General features: G+C 39.9%; 1 protein-coding gene across 2 annotated transcripts in view; it reads right to left on the reverse strand.

Moving 5' to 3' along the window:
* The window catches only part of ANO3 (anoctamin 3), a 445,370-nt gene extending 425,195 nt beyond the window's left edge, over positions 1 to 20,175 (reverse strand). For both annotated transcript variants that reach the window (XM_019551829.1, XM_019551827.1), the window contains exon 1: positions 19,622 to 20,175. In XM_019551829.1, the coding sequence (XP_019407374.1) occupies positions 19,622 to 19,775 (154 nt within the window). In that variant the 5' untranslated portion in view covers positions 19,776 to 20,175. The remainder of the gene's footprint in view (positions 1 to 19,621) is intronic.
* Between the last annotated feature and the right edge of the window lie 1,581 nt (positions 20,176 to 21,756).

Here is a 21,756-nt window from a genome sequence, read left to right on the forward strand (position 1 = left end):
GGTCGGACTAGATGATCTACCTAGGTCCCTTCCAACTCTAGCTACTATGAAACTATGAAACTATAAGAGCCTTGATACTTAAAAAGTCCTAGGCTTAGTCCTTGATACAGAATAAAGAATAAAAACAGACTTTAAAAAATAAAAGTTCTCATAACTTTTGAAAGCTAGCTCTTTTGGCAGGGTTTGTTTTCCTTCTTTTTTCTTTTTAGAGTAAACCAAATACTCAGAGGGCACGTCTACACAAGACAAGTAATGCACAGTAGACTACTTCTACTGCATGTTAGAATGCACAGCAAAAACCATGTTAGCATACTAATGTGTAGTAGTAGTAGTAGTCTACTGCGCATTAAGTGTCACACAAAAAGTGTGCAATCAACTAATGTGCAGTATGGCAGCCTACTACGCATTTATTTAGTGCTTGATTATACAAGTACTAAATTTAATGCACAGTAGGCACCATGCATTAATGAACATATAGATGTGCCCAGAGCGAACCAGAAATTTAGTGTCAGAGCCTCAGCTGGTGTGAACGAGCCGAGGTCTATAAATTTTACCGGCCACAATTAGATAGCGATCAGCTGGGAACATATCCCTTAGAGTTCCTATTCATCCTCAAGCAAGGAATGTTATAAACACACCTGGGAGGCAGAAGGGGCTATGGAACACAGCACTAGGACTAGCTTAAAGCCTCACTTTCCCACTGACCTGCTGGGAATCCTTGGACAAGTCACTTCCTCTCTTTGTCTATTTCCCTTCATGAAATGGAGATACTGACCTTTGAGCGCTATGGATGAAAAGTGATATGTGCTACTAGTACCAACACATGTCAAACTGCCACTCACTGAAGTGAATTTAATGAGCATTATATTTTGGGGAAAGGTGTCTAAATATGTACACTCACAAATACTTGAGCAAGATGGTCAGCTCTGAGTACAGGAATGGATGAGGAACCTCCACATTTTAACTGATCATCTTGCAGTTTCAAGGAAGTCACTCAGGACATTTTTCCATGTGCTCCTGTATACAGTGCTGGGTGCTTTAATTAGTGAGCCACTCTACTTAAAAACACCTGTGCATCACATGTATCAGCATTGCCATGCATCCGTGCACTGAAAAAAATGGCGGTGGGGTACTTTGAACTAAAGCTCATCTAGTGTGTTTTATTTCAAGGCACACCACTGCCATTTTTTCACCGTGGAGATGCATGGTGACACTGATACATGGGACGTGAGAAGCTGCCAGAGCACACCAATTTCCATGCTCTATTTCCAGTTGCAGGCTCTATGCACATGTGTAGGAGCCCTCAGAGTCCAGTTTTTAAAATAAAAATAATTCCATTAGAAGTGAAAGGGAGTTACGAGCGCTCAGTATTTTTGAGAAACGATTATCATGTCTGCATTAGGTTACCACATCTATAGAAAAACAAGGTTTTCTTACTACATAATAGCATAACAGGGATTAACTATTTAATATTTCTGGTGTGCTCTAAAACCATTCAGTGTTAAATAGTTACTGTATATTATGGTTGCTTATCATCAGTATTCATTTATCATTCCCTTACATTAATATACAAAAAAACCTAGTGCCAAGGGTCTCATTTAATCCTCCTGTAATGTGCAGTTTTGCTAAATCCTAGGAAGACAGACAGTTTAGTGAATCATGACAGGAAGTCCTTTTTTATTTTTGCACATCACCTTTCTTAGTAACAAATGTTTATGGAATACAGTAAGTTTTCCTGGTACTTTACAGAAAAGGAAGGACAAGTTATGGAACATGAAGATAAAAAAGGGAGGTAAACATGGAATAGAAAGAATTAAGGTCAATAGATCTCTCCCATTAATATCATCTAAGGTACCTCAATATGAAATCTCCAATGAGTAAATCATGAAAGTTTTGTTATAGGTGAGAAAAGGTTCAATTAGAGAAAGAAAAATAAGCAACAGAGGAATGGATTTTAATGGTATTGTGGACACACCATGAAAGAAGTAGGTTTTGGGGAGGGAGATGTGGAGATGAGGGGACAGGGGAAATAAGGCTGCTTAGTACCCTGAAAAAGAAAGATTGCTTCAGGAATAGGAGGTGGGATGGGGAAGGAGTAGGGGAAGGGAAAGACAAAGATTGAAAGGAACAAAAATTGGAGGAACAAGGTAAGAAGAGCAGGCAGAAGGAAAGAAAAAAGGTGGAGTGTGGTGAAGAGCTGAAGCCCAGTGCAAAGCATTTGATGGAGAAGTGGAAAATATTAAAAGAGAATGTGGAGAGATTTCAAGAGGAGGAGGTGGAAGCCAGAGAAACAAAAAAGGAAGATGTTTTAGGTGCTCGATATTAGATAAACTGAGAAGGGACAGTCAGAGGATCTGGAAAGAAAGTGGAAATACTTGGGCAAGTGTCCAACATTTTGGCTCTATCTTGACAGAGTGAGAAGAAACAAGACTTGATGTAGTTTTGAAAGAAAGGAGCCAAAAACTATTGTCAAAATGAAAATCCGACTGGCGGGTGGGGCAGGAGAGTGAAGTTATCAGCAATTATAGAAACAGTTTGAAAGGGAAAAATACGACTGTTTAATTGTGTTAAGGTTGAGAGAAGCATTGGAGGAAATGTTGGAGGAATGATCAACTGTTGTGTTTCCTGCCCTTCCCTGATCACTGACAGAGACCGGATACCACAGACAAGTGGTACAGCAGTTCCTATAATCCTAGGCAAAGTAAGATACAAGCCTAGTCAGAGAGGGACGTAAAGAAAGAAGAGAGAGCTGCCAGCACAGAAGTGAAGACACAGCAAAATAGCAGATGAAATAATCTGGAAGGTTAATGCAGATGGAAAAAAATAGAAGGAGGTGAAGGTGAAACAACTGAAGTCTTCCTCAACAGTTAGGTCAAGGAGCAATCAGGCAAGGTGAAGTTGGTTCTGGTCTAGGTGACAGAAAGTGTAATTTTGGAGTAATGGAGAATCAAGAAAAATATTCTCGCTTCTGCTGAAGTACAAATAACCTGCTTTAAATAGCCAGATATTTTTTTTAAGCAGAGTAACTGAACATGTCTTTGGCCTCCTGTCATTACTTCCTTCTTATGGTGACAAAACAAGACAAACTGACCATCCTGATTCTGTGTGAAACATGAAATGGTGACTGTAACGCTGTGTTCTTACAGAAAGGGGGAAAATCTGTACTGAAATATATTTGTTACTTTAACAGATAATTTAAGCAGGAAGACAAAGGCAAATACTTCCAAACAAACAAAATATGATGTGAACATTTATAAATAAATACTTAAGTTCATTCAAACTAGCTTTAGATGGGCCTTGAAAGTTGGAGAGCAGATTATTTATGTCCACTTTGGGAATGGATGGACGCACACACACACACACACACAATTATTCTAACATTTAAATTTTGCTTGTCGTTTTATTTTTTGATACAATATAGTAATATCACTAAAAATACTCAAACTATCATTACTGGGGTTTTTTTAAACTAAAATATTAAGTTTAGTTAATGTCATTGGGCAGAGACAACCAGTGCCTCATACCAGGCATTCAAAAAGCCACACAAAAATGTCAGCATAAATGCTGTAACAAAACTATGGCTGTCTTACAATACTTCTTTGCTTTCTTCAAAGACAGAAAGCTTTCGATGTGCATTCATTTTTAACAGTAGGATCATTTAGAACCATCTGAATTTATCCATTCTGTGACCAATGCACATTAGAAGTTGTGTGAGGGTAAGGCAGGTATGAACCTGTAGTCTTAGTTCAGTCAACATACTCTCCATTTAAATTAATACTTTGGCTGAGGTTTATCTGGTGCTGTCATGGTATTGCAGTACACCTCCAGGCCCAGTGCTAGTTCTCTGTGGAGAGAACACCTGCCCATTTTTTTAAAGCCTCCCTCCCCCCACCCCCCAAAAAAGCACAAACAAAACAAAACGTTCCCATCAGTATGTTTATCTCATATGGATCACGTCTTTTATAGTGATGTTCAGTACTGGCTACATTTAATCAACTTCATAGCTGGTTTCCATTACTGAGCACATGCTGCTTTTGGCAGCAGTTTAATGATAAACAAAATATTTGATGCTGTTTCCTTGTAGGTGATCACAAGATGAGGAGCTTGGTGTTGGGGGTAGAAAACTTTATCTTATATTGAAGTAAATATGGCACTATTTTGAACAAAAATGAGCAAAACGTTTGGTATTTTCAAGGAGATTAACAAGATCTGTTACTGTAATGCCATACTTGAGAACGGAATTTGCTAAGCCATATCTTTTCTAATTAGTCCAAAATGTATTCAGCCATATCATACAGCATTGCAAACAAATCAGGATTGAAGCCTAAAATAAAATGGAAGAGTAAAAACAAAGCTGACCTCCTATATATATACCCTAGACAGTAGCGACCTTAGTGGAGGGCAAACCAGGTGACCACCTGGGACCCCACACTTTAGGGGGGGGCACAAAATTTTGCAACACATGTTGTTTTTTTTGGCAGGGGGGTGAAGTTTTTGCAAGGAAGTGACTCTATTTGCATTTTAACACTCAACTTTTTATCTAATTTCCCCAAAGAATATTAAAAAGATCCATGATACAATTGTGGTGGGTTAATATTTACCTGAGTACATACACTTTGCTTCTTGTTTTGTATACTCTTTAATAATAACTGTGTGTGTATAGGCTTTGTTAAAATTTATGATAAAAATAAATACACTGAATATTTATATAATCAATATTGTATTAATGTTTAAGTAACTGAAGCAGAAACCAATTGACTTTACAGAATACAGGCAACCAAAGAAACTAATTGCGGTAAGATTAGTCAGTTTATAGCAGTTAGAGTACTTGGATTTAGGCAATTTTCTTTAAAGAGGCATGTCTATAATAAACAAAGGACTCAGTTTCACTCATAATCTTATATAAAAAAGTATGTAATTCCTGGAGATAAGTTTTCAACAAGGTGAATTTTTAGCAGCAAATTTGAACAATTCAGCACTGTACATGGATACTAACAGACAAATTCTCACCATGTGCCTTTGAAGAACCCCTTCTAACACCACTCAAATTTATCTCTGTTTAGAGCATACATCTTCGAGATCAAATAAATGTGTATAACTTTCACCTTTCCCCATAATGCACGACCATATATTTTCAGATGTTCTTGCTTGAAAAGTAATCATGCTTAGCACCTGCTATGCTACATGATAACATCCCCTTTAAAAATTAGTGTTATTCTAAATTCTAGACAATATCAATTTATACAAATGTATACCACAGTCTTACAAGGTTCTTTGGGTGAATCTGATATCTTTTATTAAACCAACTTAAATTGCTGGAAAACAATTATTAAGCAAGCTTTCGGGTTCAAAAATCCTTGTTTGCCTATGTCGTTAGACCAACACAGCTACAACTTACAACTCTACTACAGTTAAAAGCACCTTCTTGTTTAAAAGTGAAAGTTGGCTCTCAAATTGCTTTAGTTTTGAAAATTTGTCCACCTCTCAAAGCAAAATTATATTTACCTGTGTTCCATTACAACTCAAAGCCTCAGTAATACTAATGCATAATTATTAGTATTATATTAGCATTTAAAAAGCATACACTTAATTATATAATTAGAAACCTTATTGTCCTCCTCATCAGCATTTGTTAATCTTTTAGCATACTGAATGTCAAGATTCTCTTATTAAAAAAGAAATGGCTGAAGCATTCAGACTTATTGCTGCTAGCTTAGATGTAAGATGCACATATTCTGACTCAAAAACAGAAGACAAAGTGCAATCAGTAATAGTCCTTGCGATGTTCTTGCACATTTTCTACAAAAGAGTAATGTTTGAGGTGAACCATCCAGCGTATCCATAAACACTGAACCTAATGGGTATTTTTACATGTGCTCCAGGACATGGCAGTGGACACTTTAATAAGCGAGGAATGGAAAAAATGGTGGTGGGGTACTTTGAACTAAAGCTCCTCGAATTTGTTTTATTTCAAAGCACGCTGCTACTACTTTTTCAATGAGGGCATTAGCAATGTGTAGGGGGTGCACACGGGTGAATGTGAACCCCTGAGATTGGCAGTGCACCCCCTGAAAGAAACATCATCGAAGCTGCCGGTGGCATCTCTGGGCGGTACCTGTTTGCCACCCCCACCGGCTCTTGCCTCTGACGACACCAGTGGTGTGTGCAGGCAGTTGCTGATCACCACTGGCTGCCACCAATACTGCCAGCAGCACCTGTAGGTAGTCATTGACCACTGGTTGGAGCTCACCACCCCTTCCCCCCCACCGCCACTGGCAGTGCCATGGCTGCCTGCAGGAGCTTCCTGTTCACTGCTGCCATGCCCCTGCCCCTGCCACTGCCACCTGCAGGTGCTCACTGTGCCCCCCCCAACCCCTGGAGGCACGTGCTGTTCATAAGTGTGGGGAAACTAATACATGCGACCGGGAAGGCTGCTGAAGCATGTCAATTTCTGTGCTCCAGGAGACTCGATTAATCAAGTCTGCTCTTATGTGTTGGGTTTTCAGTGCATCAAAACGACTCCCCACACATCTATAGGAGCTCAAGGTAAATGTACTATTAAAATCAGACATCATACTGTAAGAGTAGCATGTGCTGCATTTAAAGCATTTTTTACTTCTATTATTGTTTCTTGGGGAAGTTTGGATATAAAATGTATACATGTTTATAGAAATAGAGAGGACTGTGCTACCCAATAATAAATTGCTAAAAGATTTTCTTTAAATAGGCTAGGATTAGTTGATCCATCTCTAGCTCCTACTTAAAAAGCAAATAGTTCGTTAGTGGGAGGAAGAACATAGAAGAAAAATGATGCCTCTGGGAAAAATTCAACTTCTATATCCAGCTTAGTTTCCATCTATTGAAGCCATGAAAGGATAAAAGTCATGAACCTTGAGGGCAGAGGTGAATGTTTCAGTATGCTAGACTTCTGTGTGAGCTTTGCATTATTCATTGGCTATGGGCCTACTCTATGAGTATGCAGTTTTCTTTTTTTGTTGTTGTTTAATTGAACTTTCAGTATATAAAGGCACAAGTTAAGAGAGACAAGCATCTCTTCCTAGCACACAAAGTACATCTTTCAGAGCTCTAACAAATATATTGACCCATATCACCATCTCAATATTACCGTTGGTGAGGCTTTGCTGCATAGTTTCTATTCTAATGTAATGAAAAGGTGTGCAAAACTATCATTTTCCCTTACCTTCCCCTCACCCCCAGGCAGTAGAGCAGATGTCAGTTTAATTTTTCAAGTGGCAGCATATTTAGTGTATTAGTTTGGGCATACTAAAATCTACCTGTTTTATTTCATATGCTCGAGACACTTTTGCCGAGGATTTGACACAAATTGTACAGAACAGTTCCATTTGGCCTCCAAGGTAAAGTCAGAATTAAAAATGACAACAGTTTAGAAAGAGATCTATAGTTTTTCTGTTATCCATCAGAAATAATGAAATATATTACATACTATGTGGAAGGCAGCGGATTGCTAATAACTTATTATGTCTCAACTCTGCCACTGAATTAATTATTTCTCTCGGCGGCTTTGAACAGAGCCTTGTCTTCATGGCCGCATAACAAGTAGAAGGATTGTTTCTGAATATTGATCTTTTTGGCTGGAGTGTTTTGTCAGCTGTCCCTACAAAGGAGGATTCACTGAGGGAGATGGAGAATGGAGTAACCATATGGTGCCTGATCCTATTGTGAAATAGATACAACTTCCCAAAAGCCAGTGGGTTGCATGCTGTTTCAAGGCTGGGGTGAATGTAATGCAAATTAAGCCCATGAAAATTAAGGCCATGGCTTTTCCTTGGGCTCTGGTCCCACAGAGAGTTCAGTTCAAGATCAGTACCTAAACTGCATTTAAATTAACAGCACTGATTCATAACTTAACAGCTTTGTTCTCATTTGTATTATGTCACAGAACCCAATAAATGGTACTGCAATACCACAAAGCTTGTCTAAATACGTCCTAACCATGCAGCCGATTCAAGAAAAAGGCATCACCTGCAAAAAGTCTTCCACCTGAGTATTTCCTGGATCATCACAGTTGCAACATCACTTTAACACTAGTATAAAATACAGACTATTATGTGTGCAATTACCATTCCCAGATATATCACATGCACATGCACCTCTATGGACCTTTTGAATTTTATTTTAGCTTTTTTCTGGTGGGGGAATTGTGGAGGTGGGGGGAGGGGAGAATTACTGGAATCAAAAGATGAGAACAAAAGAATAGTGATTTAGGAAGCTTTCAGTAAATAGGAACAGTCTTCAGGGGCTAATGAAAATATTTTCAGTCTAAAGGACATTTACAGGTGGGAGCTAGGTGACTTTCTACTAAAACATTATCCTTCCTTCATTTAAAAATCTAATGGATTTAGATGTTATTCAGGATGTGCATTTTTACCAGGTAAAGTTTTTCACCGAAGTAAACATTCAGTACAAAAGCACAAATCCCTCAACTATTCATGTAACTATTCATGTTAACTGACGTTGAGAGGAAATTTTGGTTCTGGCATTGAGATGTGATGCTTCTATAAATGCTAAATAGATCTCTTTACATTTCAGAGGTGAAAAGCATTAAAGTAGCTAAAAGCAGAGTTTTTCTATAGATTACAGAAATGTACCTTTACATCTTTTCAAATCTAGGACTAGACCACCTGGAATTCTTTTGGTGACATAGCAGCTCTTATTCAACTTTTTAAAAATTTTACCCACACAGGCTGAGGGACTATGGGACACCTGAACTTTAGAACAACCACTGAAGTATTCATGCTCCCAGAGGCTAACTTGCCAGTCCAGGCTTGCTAAAGAAAGAATGTTCATGCAGAATAAAGCTACAATCTTATCTTTCTGTTGCTGTGAAGATGTATCCAAAATATGTCAAAACCATATTTTCAGTGTATTTGTTACAATGAAAAAGGAAGTGTTTTTAATCAGCTCCACCTAAGATTCCTAGACCTAAATTAAATCCATGTTAGAGCTAAGGCAGCTCCATATTAGCCCTGTGCAAAGTGGCTAGTACTCAGTTCGGATTTGGCCAGTTCAGGGGACAGTGATTAAATTCAGTGATTTGAATCCATATCCAAATCAATTTGGCCTAATCTCTGAATCAAACAGACCGCATCCCCTGCCTGCACTCTTAGCCTTGTCAATGGCTGCCCTGCCTGGCCCCAGAGTCCCAGCTCATTAAAAAAAAAAAAAAAAGGCCCCCATACGCTGGCTTCTGCCGGGGGGGGGGGAGGGGGCGGTGGCAATCCGCACTGCCCCATGCTGCAGGGGGGGACTCTCCCATGAGCCCTCAGAGGCCCCAACAAGCACTGCAACAGCTGGCGAGTGCAGGGCTTTAAAAAAAAAATTTTTTAAGTGTCAGGATGCTGGGGCCAGATGGGTCAGACATGGAGGGGAGGGGCTGGGAGAGCGGGTGGGGGTTGGGGGCACTCAGAGAGGCTGGGGGATCAGGAAGGGGATGGGGCCTGGTGGGAGATGCCCCATGGTCCCCTTCCCCCTAATCTAGGCCCCCTGTCCCCTACTTATCAGCATGCAGTCTGGGTGCAGCTCCCTGAGGTGGCTAGCAGGGACTGCCTGAATTGTTGAATCTCCAAATCTTCTCCTAAGCTTTTCCAAATCAATTTAGACCTTTTTATTGGTCTCCCAAATCAATTTAAATTTGGAGATTTGGTTGCTGAATTGGAGCAAGTCTCTTCCAAATCAAATCAGCAACCAAAGCTTCTCACAGCCTTACCCCATGTATCATGGTGCTAGGAGTGGAATGATGGTCAAGAATGTGGCCCTGCTGATTTTGAAAATGTATTTCCATGTCAATAGGAACATAAGAACTGCCATTCTGGTCAGACTAATAGTCCATCTAGCCCAGTATATTTTTGCTGATAGTGGCCCTAGCTAAACTGCTATGTACTTGATGGGCTCTGACTGGGGTAGCTCCCAGTGACTATGGGTTTGACACTGGGACAAACCAGTGATGGGTTTGTCTTCCTGTCCCTCACTTGTTCAAGTTTCCAAGTAGATTTAAATTTATGCATCCTGTTTTTGAACCTGGCTATTCTACCTGCCTCCACCACCTCCTGTGAAAATGAATTCCACAAGTTAATTATACATTGTGAAAAAAGTACTTTCGCTTGTTAGTTTAAATTGATTATGTATTAATTTTGGCATATTTCCCCTAATGCTAGTATTTCAGGACTTGGTGAACAATAGTTCCTGTTCACTTGGTCCACATCCTTCATGATTTTATACACCACTACTATGTTCTTCCCCAGCCTTCTCCACTCCAAATGAAAGAGCCTTCTCTTGGTATGGCAACTACTCCATACCCCTAATCATTGCTCTTCTATGTACCCTTTCTAATTCTACTATATACTTTTTCAGGTGCAGGGACCAGAACTACACACAGTGTTCAAGATGTGGGCATGCCATGACTCTGTATAATGGCATGAAAATATTCTCAATTGTCTTCAATTCCCTTCTTAATGATGCCCAACATTTTATTGGCTTTTTAAGGTGCTGCCACATTTAGATTCATAGATTATGTGGCTGGAAGGGATCTTGGAAAATCCTCAGGTCTAGCCCCATGCACCAAGCAGGAAAGATAACTGGGGGTCAGGTGACCCCAGCAAGGTGACTGTCTTGAAGATTTCCAGGGTAGGTGATTGCACCACCTCTGGAGGGAGCCTATTCCACAGTCTGGATACCCTGACTGTGAAGAAGTTTTTCTTAATCATAGAATCATAGAAGCAATGAGTTGGAAGGTACCAAGACAGATCATCGAGTCCGACCCCTTGCCATGGGCAGGAATGAGCACTGGGGGTGGGAGGGGTCATAAGACCCCAGCCAGGTGCCTATCCAGTCTCCTCTTGAAGATTTCCAGAGAAGGTGAGAGCACCGCCTCTCTGGGAAGCCTATTCCAGGTTCTGGCCACCCTTACAGTGAAGTAGTTCTTCCCAATATCTAACCTACAGTGAAGTAGTTCTTCCCAATATCTAACCTAAACCTATCCTCCCTCAGCTTGTAGCCACTGGTCCTGGTGACTCCAGTGGGGGCCCTGGTGAACAGACTTTCCCTGCTGGTGGCCCCTGATCAGGTTGTAGGCAGCCACAAGATCCCCCCTCAGTCTCCTCTTGTCATAGGGATGGCCACAGAGGCCCTCAACCATACGAGTGGCCTCCTCTGGACCCTCTCCAGGTTCTCCATGTCCTTGAAGTGTGGCGCCCAAAACTGGACATAGTACTCCAGCTGCAGCCTGACCAGCACCGCATAGAAGGGGAGCAAGATCTCTCTGGACCTGTTAGTGATGCCCCTGTTGATGCATGACAGGGTATGGTTGGCTTTGCCTATTGCTTCATAGCATTGGTGATTTATATTCATCCTGGAGTCAATCCTGACTCCAAGATCTCTCTGCCTCTGTGCTGCTGAGAGGGTCAGCCCCTAACCTAATACTGGTTCCCTCATCCCAGGTGCAGCACCCTGCACTTGTCCTTGTTGAACCGCATCCTGTTCAGATCTGCCCACTTCTCTAACCTATCCAGGTCTGCCTGTATGTGGTCCCTGCCTGCCAGTGTATTCACTTTACCCCACAGCTTGGTGTCATCAGCGAACTTGAACAGGGTGCTCTCCACACCCTTGTCCAGGTCACTAATTAAGATGTTTAACAGCACCAGCCCAAGGACCAAGCCCTGGGAAACTGCACTGCCCACGTCCTCCCATGTCAACATTGACCCATCCACCACCACCTTCTGGCTGCACCCCTGAAGCCAGTTTGCCACCCATGCGACTGTGCATTTGTCAATGCCGCAGTCCCTCAACCCACCAGAATTGGGTGAGACACTGTGTCGAAGGCCTTCTGGAAGTCCAAGAAGATGACATCGACTTCCTCCTTCACATCTAAGCTCTTTGTTACCTGGTCATAGAAACAGACCAGGTTAGTCAGGCAGGATCAGCCTGGCATGAACAGTCTGGATACCCTGACTGTGAAGAAGTTTTTCTTAATCATAGAATCATAGAAGCAATGAGTTGGAAGGTACCGAGACAGATCATTGTGTTGGTTACCCCTCAGCATCACATAATGTTGAGCCTGAATCATTCTTCCAGGAGTTTGTGGCCATTACTCCTTGTTTTCCCCTAGGGTGCCCTGGTGAACAGTTGGTCACCGAGCCCTTGTTGTACACCGCTAGTATAATGGTAAGCTGCTACCAGATCCCCTCTAATCCTTCTTTTCCTCAGGTTGAAGAGTCCCAGATCCCTCAGCCTTTCCTTGTATGGCTTGCCTTTTAAGACACTGATCATATGGGTGGGACTTCTTTGAACCCTCTCAAGCTTGTCCATGTCCTCGTTAAAGGGTGTTACCCAGAGCTGGATGCAAGTTTCATGAGTGCTGAGTAGAGTGGAAGAATCACCTCCTTGGTTTTGCTGGAGATGCATCGATTAATGCATTCCAGAGTATTATTTGCCCTACTGGCTACAGCGTCGCACTGACAGCTCATATTCCTGCTGTGGTCTATTATTGCCTCCAAGTCCCTTTCATTTATGGTGCTAGTCAGTTTTGGTGCCTGTAGGTGTGTTGGGGATTGCTAGTCCCAAAGTGGAGCACTTCACATTTCTTGATGTTGATCTTCATCAGGTTTGTAGCCTATCTTCAAGTGTGACCACACTCCCCCATAACTTGGTGTCATCTGCAAACTTGGCCAGTGAGCTCTTCACCCCCACATCCAAATTGTTAATAAAGAAGATGAAAAGTACTGGACTGAGCACTGACCCTTGAGGGACACCACTGCCCACTTCTCTCTCAGATGGGACAGATCCATTCACTATGACTCTCTGGGTTCTTTCCTGCAGCCAGTTTCTCACCCACCTGACTGTCTTAGAGTTAAGCTCACAATGCTCCAATTTTCTCATGAGGACACTGTGGGATACTAAATCAAAGGCCTTTTGGTAATCAAGGTATACAATGAAACCTGCTCTCTCATGTCCATGTGGCGAGTTACCTGATCATAGAAGGAGATGAGGTTGCTGTAATTCAGATCTTACCTTCTGCAAACTTATTGCAGATAGACTCCTTGATGTTCTAGGATTTTGCCTAGGGTGGAAGTTAGGCTCACTGGCCTATAGTTACCTGGGTCCTCCCTCCAGCTCTTCTTGTGGATGGGCACAACCTTGACCCTCTTCCAGTCCTCAGGGACTTCTCCAGAGTGCCACAAGTTGTGGAAGAGTTTCACCAGGGGTTCTGCAATGACTTCAGCCAGCTGACATTTTTAAAGAATGATAATGACTATCTACAATGACTGTCTACAAACACTCCAAGGTCTCTTTCCTGAGTTTTAACAACTAGTTCAGAACCAGAATTGTGTATATATAGTCAAGGCTATTTTTCCCCAAGGTGTATTACCTTGTCAAAATTGAAAAGTTCATCTGGCATTTTTTTTCCTACTTAGCTTGGTGAGATCTTCATGCAGTTGTTCTCCGCCTCCCGTTCATCAGCTTGTGACTCAGTTACCTGGAATATTCTGGTATCATCTGCAAACTTGGAGCTTTCACTGTTCACCCTCATTTCCAATCACTGATGAAAGTGCTGAACAAAATAGAGCCCAGCACAGATCCCTGTGGAATTCCACTTCTGACCTCCCTGCATCCTAAAAGTGATGACTTAGCCCTACTCTTTGCTTCTTATCTTTTAACCAGTTCTTAAACCACAAAAGAACCTTCCCTCCAACCTCATGGCAGTGTAATTTTTTTAAAGGAGCTTTGGACAGGGGACTTTGTAGAAAGCTTTTAAAAGTCCATACATACTATGTTGACTGGATCCCTCTGGTCTACATGCTTGTTAACACCCTCAACCCCCCCCAACATAGTTGTGAGGCAGGATTTCCCTGTAAAAACACCATGCTGATTCTTCTACATTTTATCCTTTATTATAGATTCTACCAATTTGCCAGGAATGGAAGTGAGACTTGCTGGTCTGTAGTTCCCAGGGTCATCTCTAGAGCCCTTTATGAAAATGGGCACAGAGGCCATTTGTAATGATAGGTTAAATACTATTGCCAGCCAGTCTGAAATTTAACCTCTGAGTTCCTTCAGAATTCCTGGATTAAAACCATCTGGTTCTGGTGACATATTAGCATTTAATTTATCAATTTATTCTAAAAATCCCTCTGTTTTTGCTTCAACATGGTCCAACCTTCTAGACCCATCTAACTGTCTTAAAGATTAATTTGGCATGAGAAGTTCCCCAGTATCTTCTGCAGTAAACACTGATGCAAATAATCTGTTTAGCTTCTGTTATAGCATTATCATCCCTGGGTGCCTTTATTTAATTTTATTTTATTTTTTACACCTGCTCATTTAATGGTCCCACTAATTTTCGAGATGGCTTCCTGTTTATCATCTATTTTAAAGCTTTTATTATTAACTTTAGCAACTTTTTGCTAAATGCTAGTCAAATTCTTTTTTGGCCTGCCTTATTTTGTTTTTATGCTTGACCTGACAGTGATTTTAAGCTTTCCTGATTCCCTCATTTGGACATGCCTGCTATTTTTTGAAAGATGCCTTTTTGCCTTGAATGGCCTCCTTAACTCTTCTATTAAACCATGCAGGCATTTTATTCGTCCACTTGGTACTTTCTTTGACTTAGGGTATAAAACACACATTTAAGGAGGACCACATCATTTGTTATTTCACTCTGTTAATTTGGGAAATTCTCAAAGATTACTTGTTTGTTCTTAATACTAAGAAGATAGGTAGTTAGCTGTGTTAGCCTGAAGTCAGTCAGAAGGCAGGGTAGATATGTACCTTTACAGACTACCTAAGTAAAATATAGACGGAGAGAGAGAGGGAATATGACTGATGGCAGTCCATTTCATTCAGCTGGATACAAGGGAAGCAGCCCCTTTGTTTCAGTCATTAAAATCCAGTTGAACCTTTTTCTGATCAATTTAGGGCATGGTATACATGTCCCACAGAGTATGAATACTTCACTTTGACTCTTAAACTAACTGAATTACTTAAAATCCTTTTATGGATGATCAATATATAGATTTTTTTCTTTACTAGTAGATACTTTTTTTTAACTACTAATAGTTAAAAAACAGATTCCAGGTAATGCCTTTCAGAGCATGGTTGCAAGACAGTTAGAAGACAGAAAGACAGTGTAATATGGTTGAGGTTCTCAGCTATTTCAAACTACCGAGGGAGACATAAGGCAGTATCTCTTTCAGGGACAACAAAATCATTTTGCCACAAGGATCTACAGCTACAGAACTCTGGCTAGCCTGAGTAGTTAGGAAACTTCTGAAATACAAACTCACTTGGATCCTGTGGGAAATTTGCTCAAAAAAAGAAGATTGACAAGAAGACTGAGGCCCTATATTTCTGTTTCTTCATCAGCCTACAGTAATTTCAGTTTCAAAGGAAGAAGGTATTGCCAGAGTTGTAACACTGGCATTAATTTCACTGTAACACATTAAAATTCATATTATTCTCCATACTCTATTATTATACCTTCATAAATCATCAGGAGCTTTTTCTTGTTAAATTAGAGTTGTTTAGCACCTATTAAATTGCCTTTTAATTAATTCTGGTTTCTTGCAGGCACCCAAAACTACAGCTATTCTATTTATACCTTTCTTTAGAGATTTGACATACTTACTGGTGATGATTCCATTGTCATGGAAGTGAGAAATCATTTGTCTGTTCAAGGTGCAAATGTTGGGCCATGCAATGTGGCCCATTTAACAAATCATCTCTTGGAATATGACGTTCCAACATTGCACTGAAAAGCAATCAGATGTGCCCTTGTATTTGGCAAGACCACTCCACAAACTCCACACATGACTTCAGTGGATCTCAACATGGAGAGACTAATAGTGCTACTAGGGGAGGTACATGGCCTAATACAGTGTCTATAAGAGTCCCATTGAAAAGTAATACTTAGTTGCTTTCACTGAGGCTTCAGTATTACAGCTGATGGAATAATGCATGCTCCCCCCCCCCACCTCCTCTCTCATTCCACAGGAATATGAAATCTAATTTAAAATGAATGTGCTTGGGGTGTGCTTACACTCATGCTTGCTTTCTGCCAGTGTTCACAAATAAAAGACTAGCTCATACATACAAAGCAAATGTACATGAATACTCACACTGGTAATGTGGTATTTTTTTCTTTTTGGAACACTGCTTGACAAAAGTTAACTCATCAACAGACCTGATTCTGCAAACATGATCTCCTACTGGGGACACCAGGACCTGTTTCAGCTTCACCAGAGTGCTTTAGGGTCATACTCCCTATATTCAGCTAACTGGAGCAAAGCACAGAAAGGTAAAAAAAGAAAACAGAAAAGTATCAATAATAATATATTTATGATTCTTTTAGTTTTCATGATACAAGATGTGCCAGTTAAGGAATATGACCTTGAACATGCCCATATTTAGTTTTATGGCAAATGAATACCATTCACAGGGGCAGGCCATTAGAAAAGGCGCCTTTTTTGGCATTCAGAGGTCTGGCCTAATAAAGAAGAGTACTTCAGCATGGGTTTATGTGAGCAGAGAGAAGCAGTTAGCTGTGTTAGTCTGAAGTCAAGCAGAATGTAGAAGTATCAGATGAAGTGAGCTTCAGTCCACATAAGCTTGTGCTATATATAGATCTACCCAGGTTAGTCTGTAAGGTGCCAGTCTACCTTGTCTTCAACAGGCTTACATGCCATCACATTAATGGGATAGAGACTTGCATTTAAGCACATGATAAAGGGACAAACTTAAGTATATGCTAAAAATATTACTGAGACTCAGCATGAGCAAATTACATTTTGATCTACAAAAGACATCTTCTCTTTCAAAGGAATCTAGTGAACACAGGACACTAAAAATAATATTTTCTGTTGCATGGTATTTCATTTCATAGTACTATTTACAGTATTTCCTGTTTGCTATTGCTGTTGAAAGCTATTTTGAATTAATTTGAACTGATGGTTCTGCCAGCAGAAAATTTTGTTTCTCTCTGTAATGTAATTCTGTATTTTGTTCCATTTAAAAAGGCAACCTCATTAAAGTTCTTGATCAAAGAGCTGGAAAATAGATGCCTTTCATGTAGGAATCTGCCATACATTGTTTACAGGAGCAACATTTCATAAATGTACAGGGGGAAGAGAAGAAATAAGAGCTGTTATCGTGTGCACAATACTCATTCTAGGTCCCTAGTGATTTTTTAAATGAAGATCCTGTAGTATATGTAATGTGTTGTGTGTTATATATCAATATTTATTGGTGCTTTGGGTGATATTTAATGTTTTTTGTATAGTCCATCGAAAAGGAAAAATAAGAAAGACCGAGTGCACGTTCTCAAAGCTCTAGTTCAGCTATGTGAGCTAACAAGACTGATCCCTGTGTCCATCCAGATGGTGTTCCAATGTCATTTTGTGTACATATATGGGTTCCCGCTAACAAATCCCAATGCAAAGGCCAAGTATTTTTTTTCCAGCCATCAAGATTTTCAGATTATTTATTGTACACATGTGGGAAACTTGGCATTCTACATCAACTTTGTAACTGGAACATGAAACTGAGTTGCCTAGAAGAAGTCTATACATTAAGAAAACAGAGATCCACTATTTTATGATAGCCACCGTGTATCTATTTTTATCAATGGCCGGGACTCAGCACGTGGAAATTTCTTTTTTGAAATGGCATAGTGGAAGCCAAAAAGAATTTGTTTACAGCATTTCATTCAGAGCTCAGCCAGCCTGTAGTTACGCTAAACTCTGCTAAACTAAATATTAAAGCAATTAGGAGGAGAGAAAAAGACTAAGATTTCCATTGGCCTAATGTCATTACTGAAAATATTAATGAACATTAGTAGCTTTTGCCATGAAAAACAGAGATCAGCTTGAAAATGGCAAAGTTTGTCAATATACACCATACTGTTGTTGAAGTTACTTACTATTTTATGAATTAGGAACACATACATAATGGATTTAGACAGAATCATCACTTCATAGAGTATGATATCACTAATTATTTGTTAGTGGTCCCATCTTACAAAAGAAACTCATTTAACCACATCTTATTTTAGAGCTGCGCTGCCCATGACTTTTTACACTCCATTTTGTCACATGACATAACTCTATTTTCAAATCAGCAAAATTATTTATACTTAAGTCAAAGCCCTCGTTTGCTCTGTAGAACAGAATATTTATTGTTCATGACAGGATATTGTATACTGTGCATTTATTTCATACTGTATTTTCTATTGTGATTTTAAGGTCACACATTAAATTACTGAATCAACAAGATCTTATGCACATTTAATTTTATGCAAGCAAATAGTTCAATTTAAGCCTGTTTCTGCATTTATGAACCTGATTTTTGCAATAAGTTTTAAGGAACAGGTTGTTTTTTCTTTTGCAAAAAGTTAGGCAATAAAGTCATCTGTTCACCATGTGCTGAAATTGTGCTATTCCAGGACAAATTATAATTGGGAAGGCAGAGGTTCATTACTGACATTAATATTAATCAAAACTTTGTTTACATGTAAATTCACATGCTTCAGCCAAGGTGCATGATTCACCTGAGATGGTATATCCTGAGGAAAAGAAACAATCTGTGCTCATATTCAGGTCATTTACTTTTAGTTTGTATTTATTTTCTTCAGCTTTAAAGGGGATATGATGGTATATGGCAGTAACTTGAGGTTTCCCTGATTAGGCATGTGAGGCAAAGTATACACTGAAGGCTGCTGTGTAGCATTTATCATGAGTAGGAGGTCATTAATAATGTGGAAGGTATGCAAGTGAGATGCTTCAACCAAAATGAATGGCAACCACATTTTTTAAGATATCAGATACACACTGTATTTCAAACTTTCCCATATGAATTTTCAAGGACACAAAAATGGCAAATTAGTGACAAAACAAATGTTGTTCGTATTTGGGGAAGTGTATTCCAGCTCTGTGAACTAGCCTGGAACCAAAACAGAACATGTAAATAAGCTGGAAATAGCACAGAATTTCATGAGTTGCGGGAACATTATAGAGCCAAAATACTGGTCCACTTTGCTCTTCATCACGTCTCCCTTAGACTCAAGTCTCTTGGCCAATCTGTGGTAGGAATGTGATGAGACAAGGCAGAAGAGGAGTCAAAAGTGGCGAGTACTGCAGAGTACAGTCCTACACAATCAAGGAGATTCTCAGAGTCTTCCCTAATTTATGCTGAGGATGTTTCATACTCTGCTGTAGTCCAAATCCCAGATGATCTGAAGGTGACACTCAACTTTTCCCCCACTAGTTGAATCTTAGCCTTTGTGCTACTGTTCTCAGGAAGTGTAGCATAAAATCAAGCCTCCTGTCTCTTCCCTCCTCTTATTTTTTTTTTATTTTTTAATAAATCATCATCTGCTCAAACCTCTTTTCAAAGCAAAAACATGATTTTGTTTTGGACACTACAAATAGCTAAGCGCAAAATATATCAATAGTAATAAAACCAGTCCACTGCTGATTATCAGGTCCTATAAAAGTATTTTTCACTGAGACAATTCTAAGATATTATAACTTCATAAATATTACAAACAGATTTGGGGAAAAAAAGAGTTAAATAAATATAATATCAAGCTTACCGGCAGGTGCAGAAAGTGAACAATGTAGTTCAAGACTGCAGTGATCAGCAGGTAGTTCTTTCAATTTATGTTGCCTAAAGTCAAATTTTGAATCATTTTGATCCTTGATCTCTTCTGGAGAAAGATTTTCCAGTTCAATTATTGAAGCTGACATTGAAGGGTAGTTTCAGTTAAAATCTTAAAATAATAAAACACCCCTCCCCCTTAAAAAAAACACATCAAAACAAACAGCCTAACAACAACAGTACTTTCCCCAAAGTTTTAGGTTTAACTACTTGCAAGTCCCTTTGGTTGAAAATCTTAGTATTGCAAAAGCTTGTCCAATTTCTTTTTAAAGTCTGAGATCTACCATTTCCAGTAAGTTGTTTTCCAGCTCCAAAGTATTTTCTAAATTGCCCACTTGTCCACCAAGATAAAAAACCTATTCCTTTAAGAAGTTCCTCTGTTCTTAGAGTGACAGCACTATTATGGTATTTTTGTTAGCTGCTACAGAAATAGACAGGATAAGTGGAGACATCTGTATGTCTGCTAAGATCTGTCCGTAATAACTTTGTTTTAACAACTTTAATTCATGTTTCATTATACATTGGTCCAGCTGGGAGGAGCTAAGCAGTACAAATGAAAACAAGTGCATTCCACATAACAGCTCATTAGCTGGGAGCTAGCAGCTGAAATGTAGAAGTTAGTTATGCCATAAGGATGTTTCTTAAATCAGGAGGCACAGATCTGTCCTGAGTTTATTCAGCAAGATAACTGAAAAAAAGGAAAGGTCAAAGTGAGAAATATAAAATCTAGATAGAGTGCACACACATACACACTTGAGTCTCACAGCCCAGCAGTGAGGCTGTAAGCTTTTGTTCAAGGGATACAGCTCTATTACTGTTAGGAAAAGAAAACATTTCATCTTTCAGATTACCTAAACTAGTTATATCCTTTATTGTATTTTCTCTCTCCCATCTTTGAATAAAACTTTTAAGAGCACATCTACAGAGTATTTCTCTTATTTCCCCCTCTTCTTTACTCAACCTGTGGTCCCACATTTAAGCTCTGAGTAAATAGTACCAAGAGAGGCACCCACTGGTTATTCTGGGAAATTACACAACTGTAGAAATGTGTCAATGCATTATAATTAGGCACAAATATCTTTTTAAAGGAAAGGACAAAAGAGAAGACGTTTGTCACTGCAAGATGTGTCTATAAATACCCTAACAGCAACACAGATGGCAGAAAAAGGGATGTTTAGAAGCCTTTAGCAGGACAAAAAACAGAAAGGAACAAATTAAGTGCAGATCGTTAATTATGCAAAAAGAACTCTACCCCCAGGATTCCTCCCAAGAAACATGTAAGTTCTTGACAATATAAAGGAGTCTCTGGTGAACTGTGATGAATTGACTTAGACCTTTACTGGTCATCCTTCTCTTGCACACAGAAACAGAAGTTGTAACAAGTGGAAGAACATTTGTACCACAACTTGGGGCATAGATTGGTCTTATGTATGTGGCTAGATTCTGTTCCATGCATCAGACATCTAGGGTGACTTAGGTATGTAAGGACAGATCTTGGCACCCTGTTCTAGTCCACCTTGTGTAATTTCATAGATTTCGTAGACATTAGGGCTGGAAGGGACCTTGGAAGATCTTCAAGTCCAGCCCCCTGCCCCAGCGGCAGGAAGTCAGCAGGGATCATAGGATCCCAGCAAGATAAACATCCAAATGAATCTTGAAGGCATTCAAAGTAGGTGCTTGAACCACCTCTGGCGGCAGTCTCTTCCAGACCTTGGGGGCTTGGACAGTAAAGAAATTCTTTCTTATGTCCAGTCTGAAATGGTCATGGAGGAGTTTGTGACCGTTTGATCTTGTCTTTCCTTTGGGTGCTCTGGTGAACAGATGTTCCCCCAGATCCTGGTGAGTACCCCTTATAAACTTATAGGTAGCCACCAGATCACTCCCGAGCCTGCACTTTTCCAGGCTGAAGAGTGCCATAGCTCTCAGCCTCTCATCATAAGGTCTGCTCTCTTGACCTCTGATCATGCATGTGATCATGCTCTCCTCTGGACTCTCTCAAGCTTCTCCACATCCTTTTTGAATTGTGGAGCCCAAAACTGGACGCAGTAATCCAGCTGAGTACAAGGGGAG

Source organism: Crocodylus porosus, unplaced genomic scaffold, assembly GCF_001723895.1.
Source record: "Crocodylus porosus isolate Cpor-Errol unplaced genomic scaffold, CroPor_comp1, whole genome shotgun sequence".
Classification (NCBI taxonomy): Eukaryota; Metazoa; Chordata; order Crocodylia; family Crocodylidae; genus Crocodylus; species Crocodylus porosus.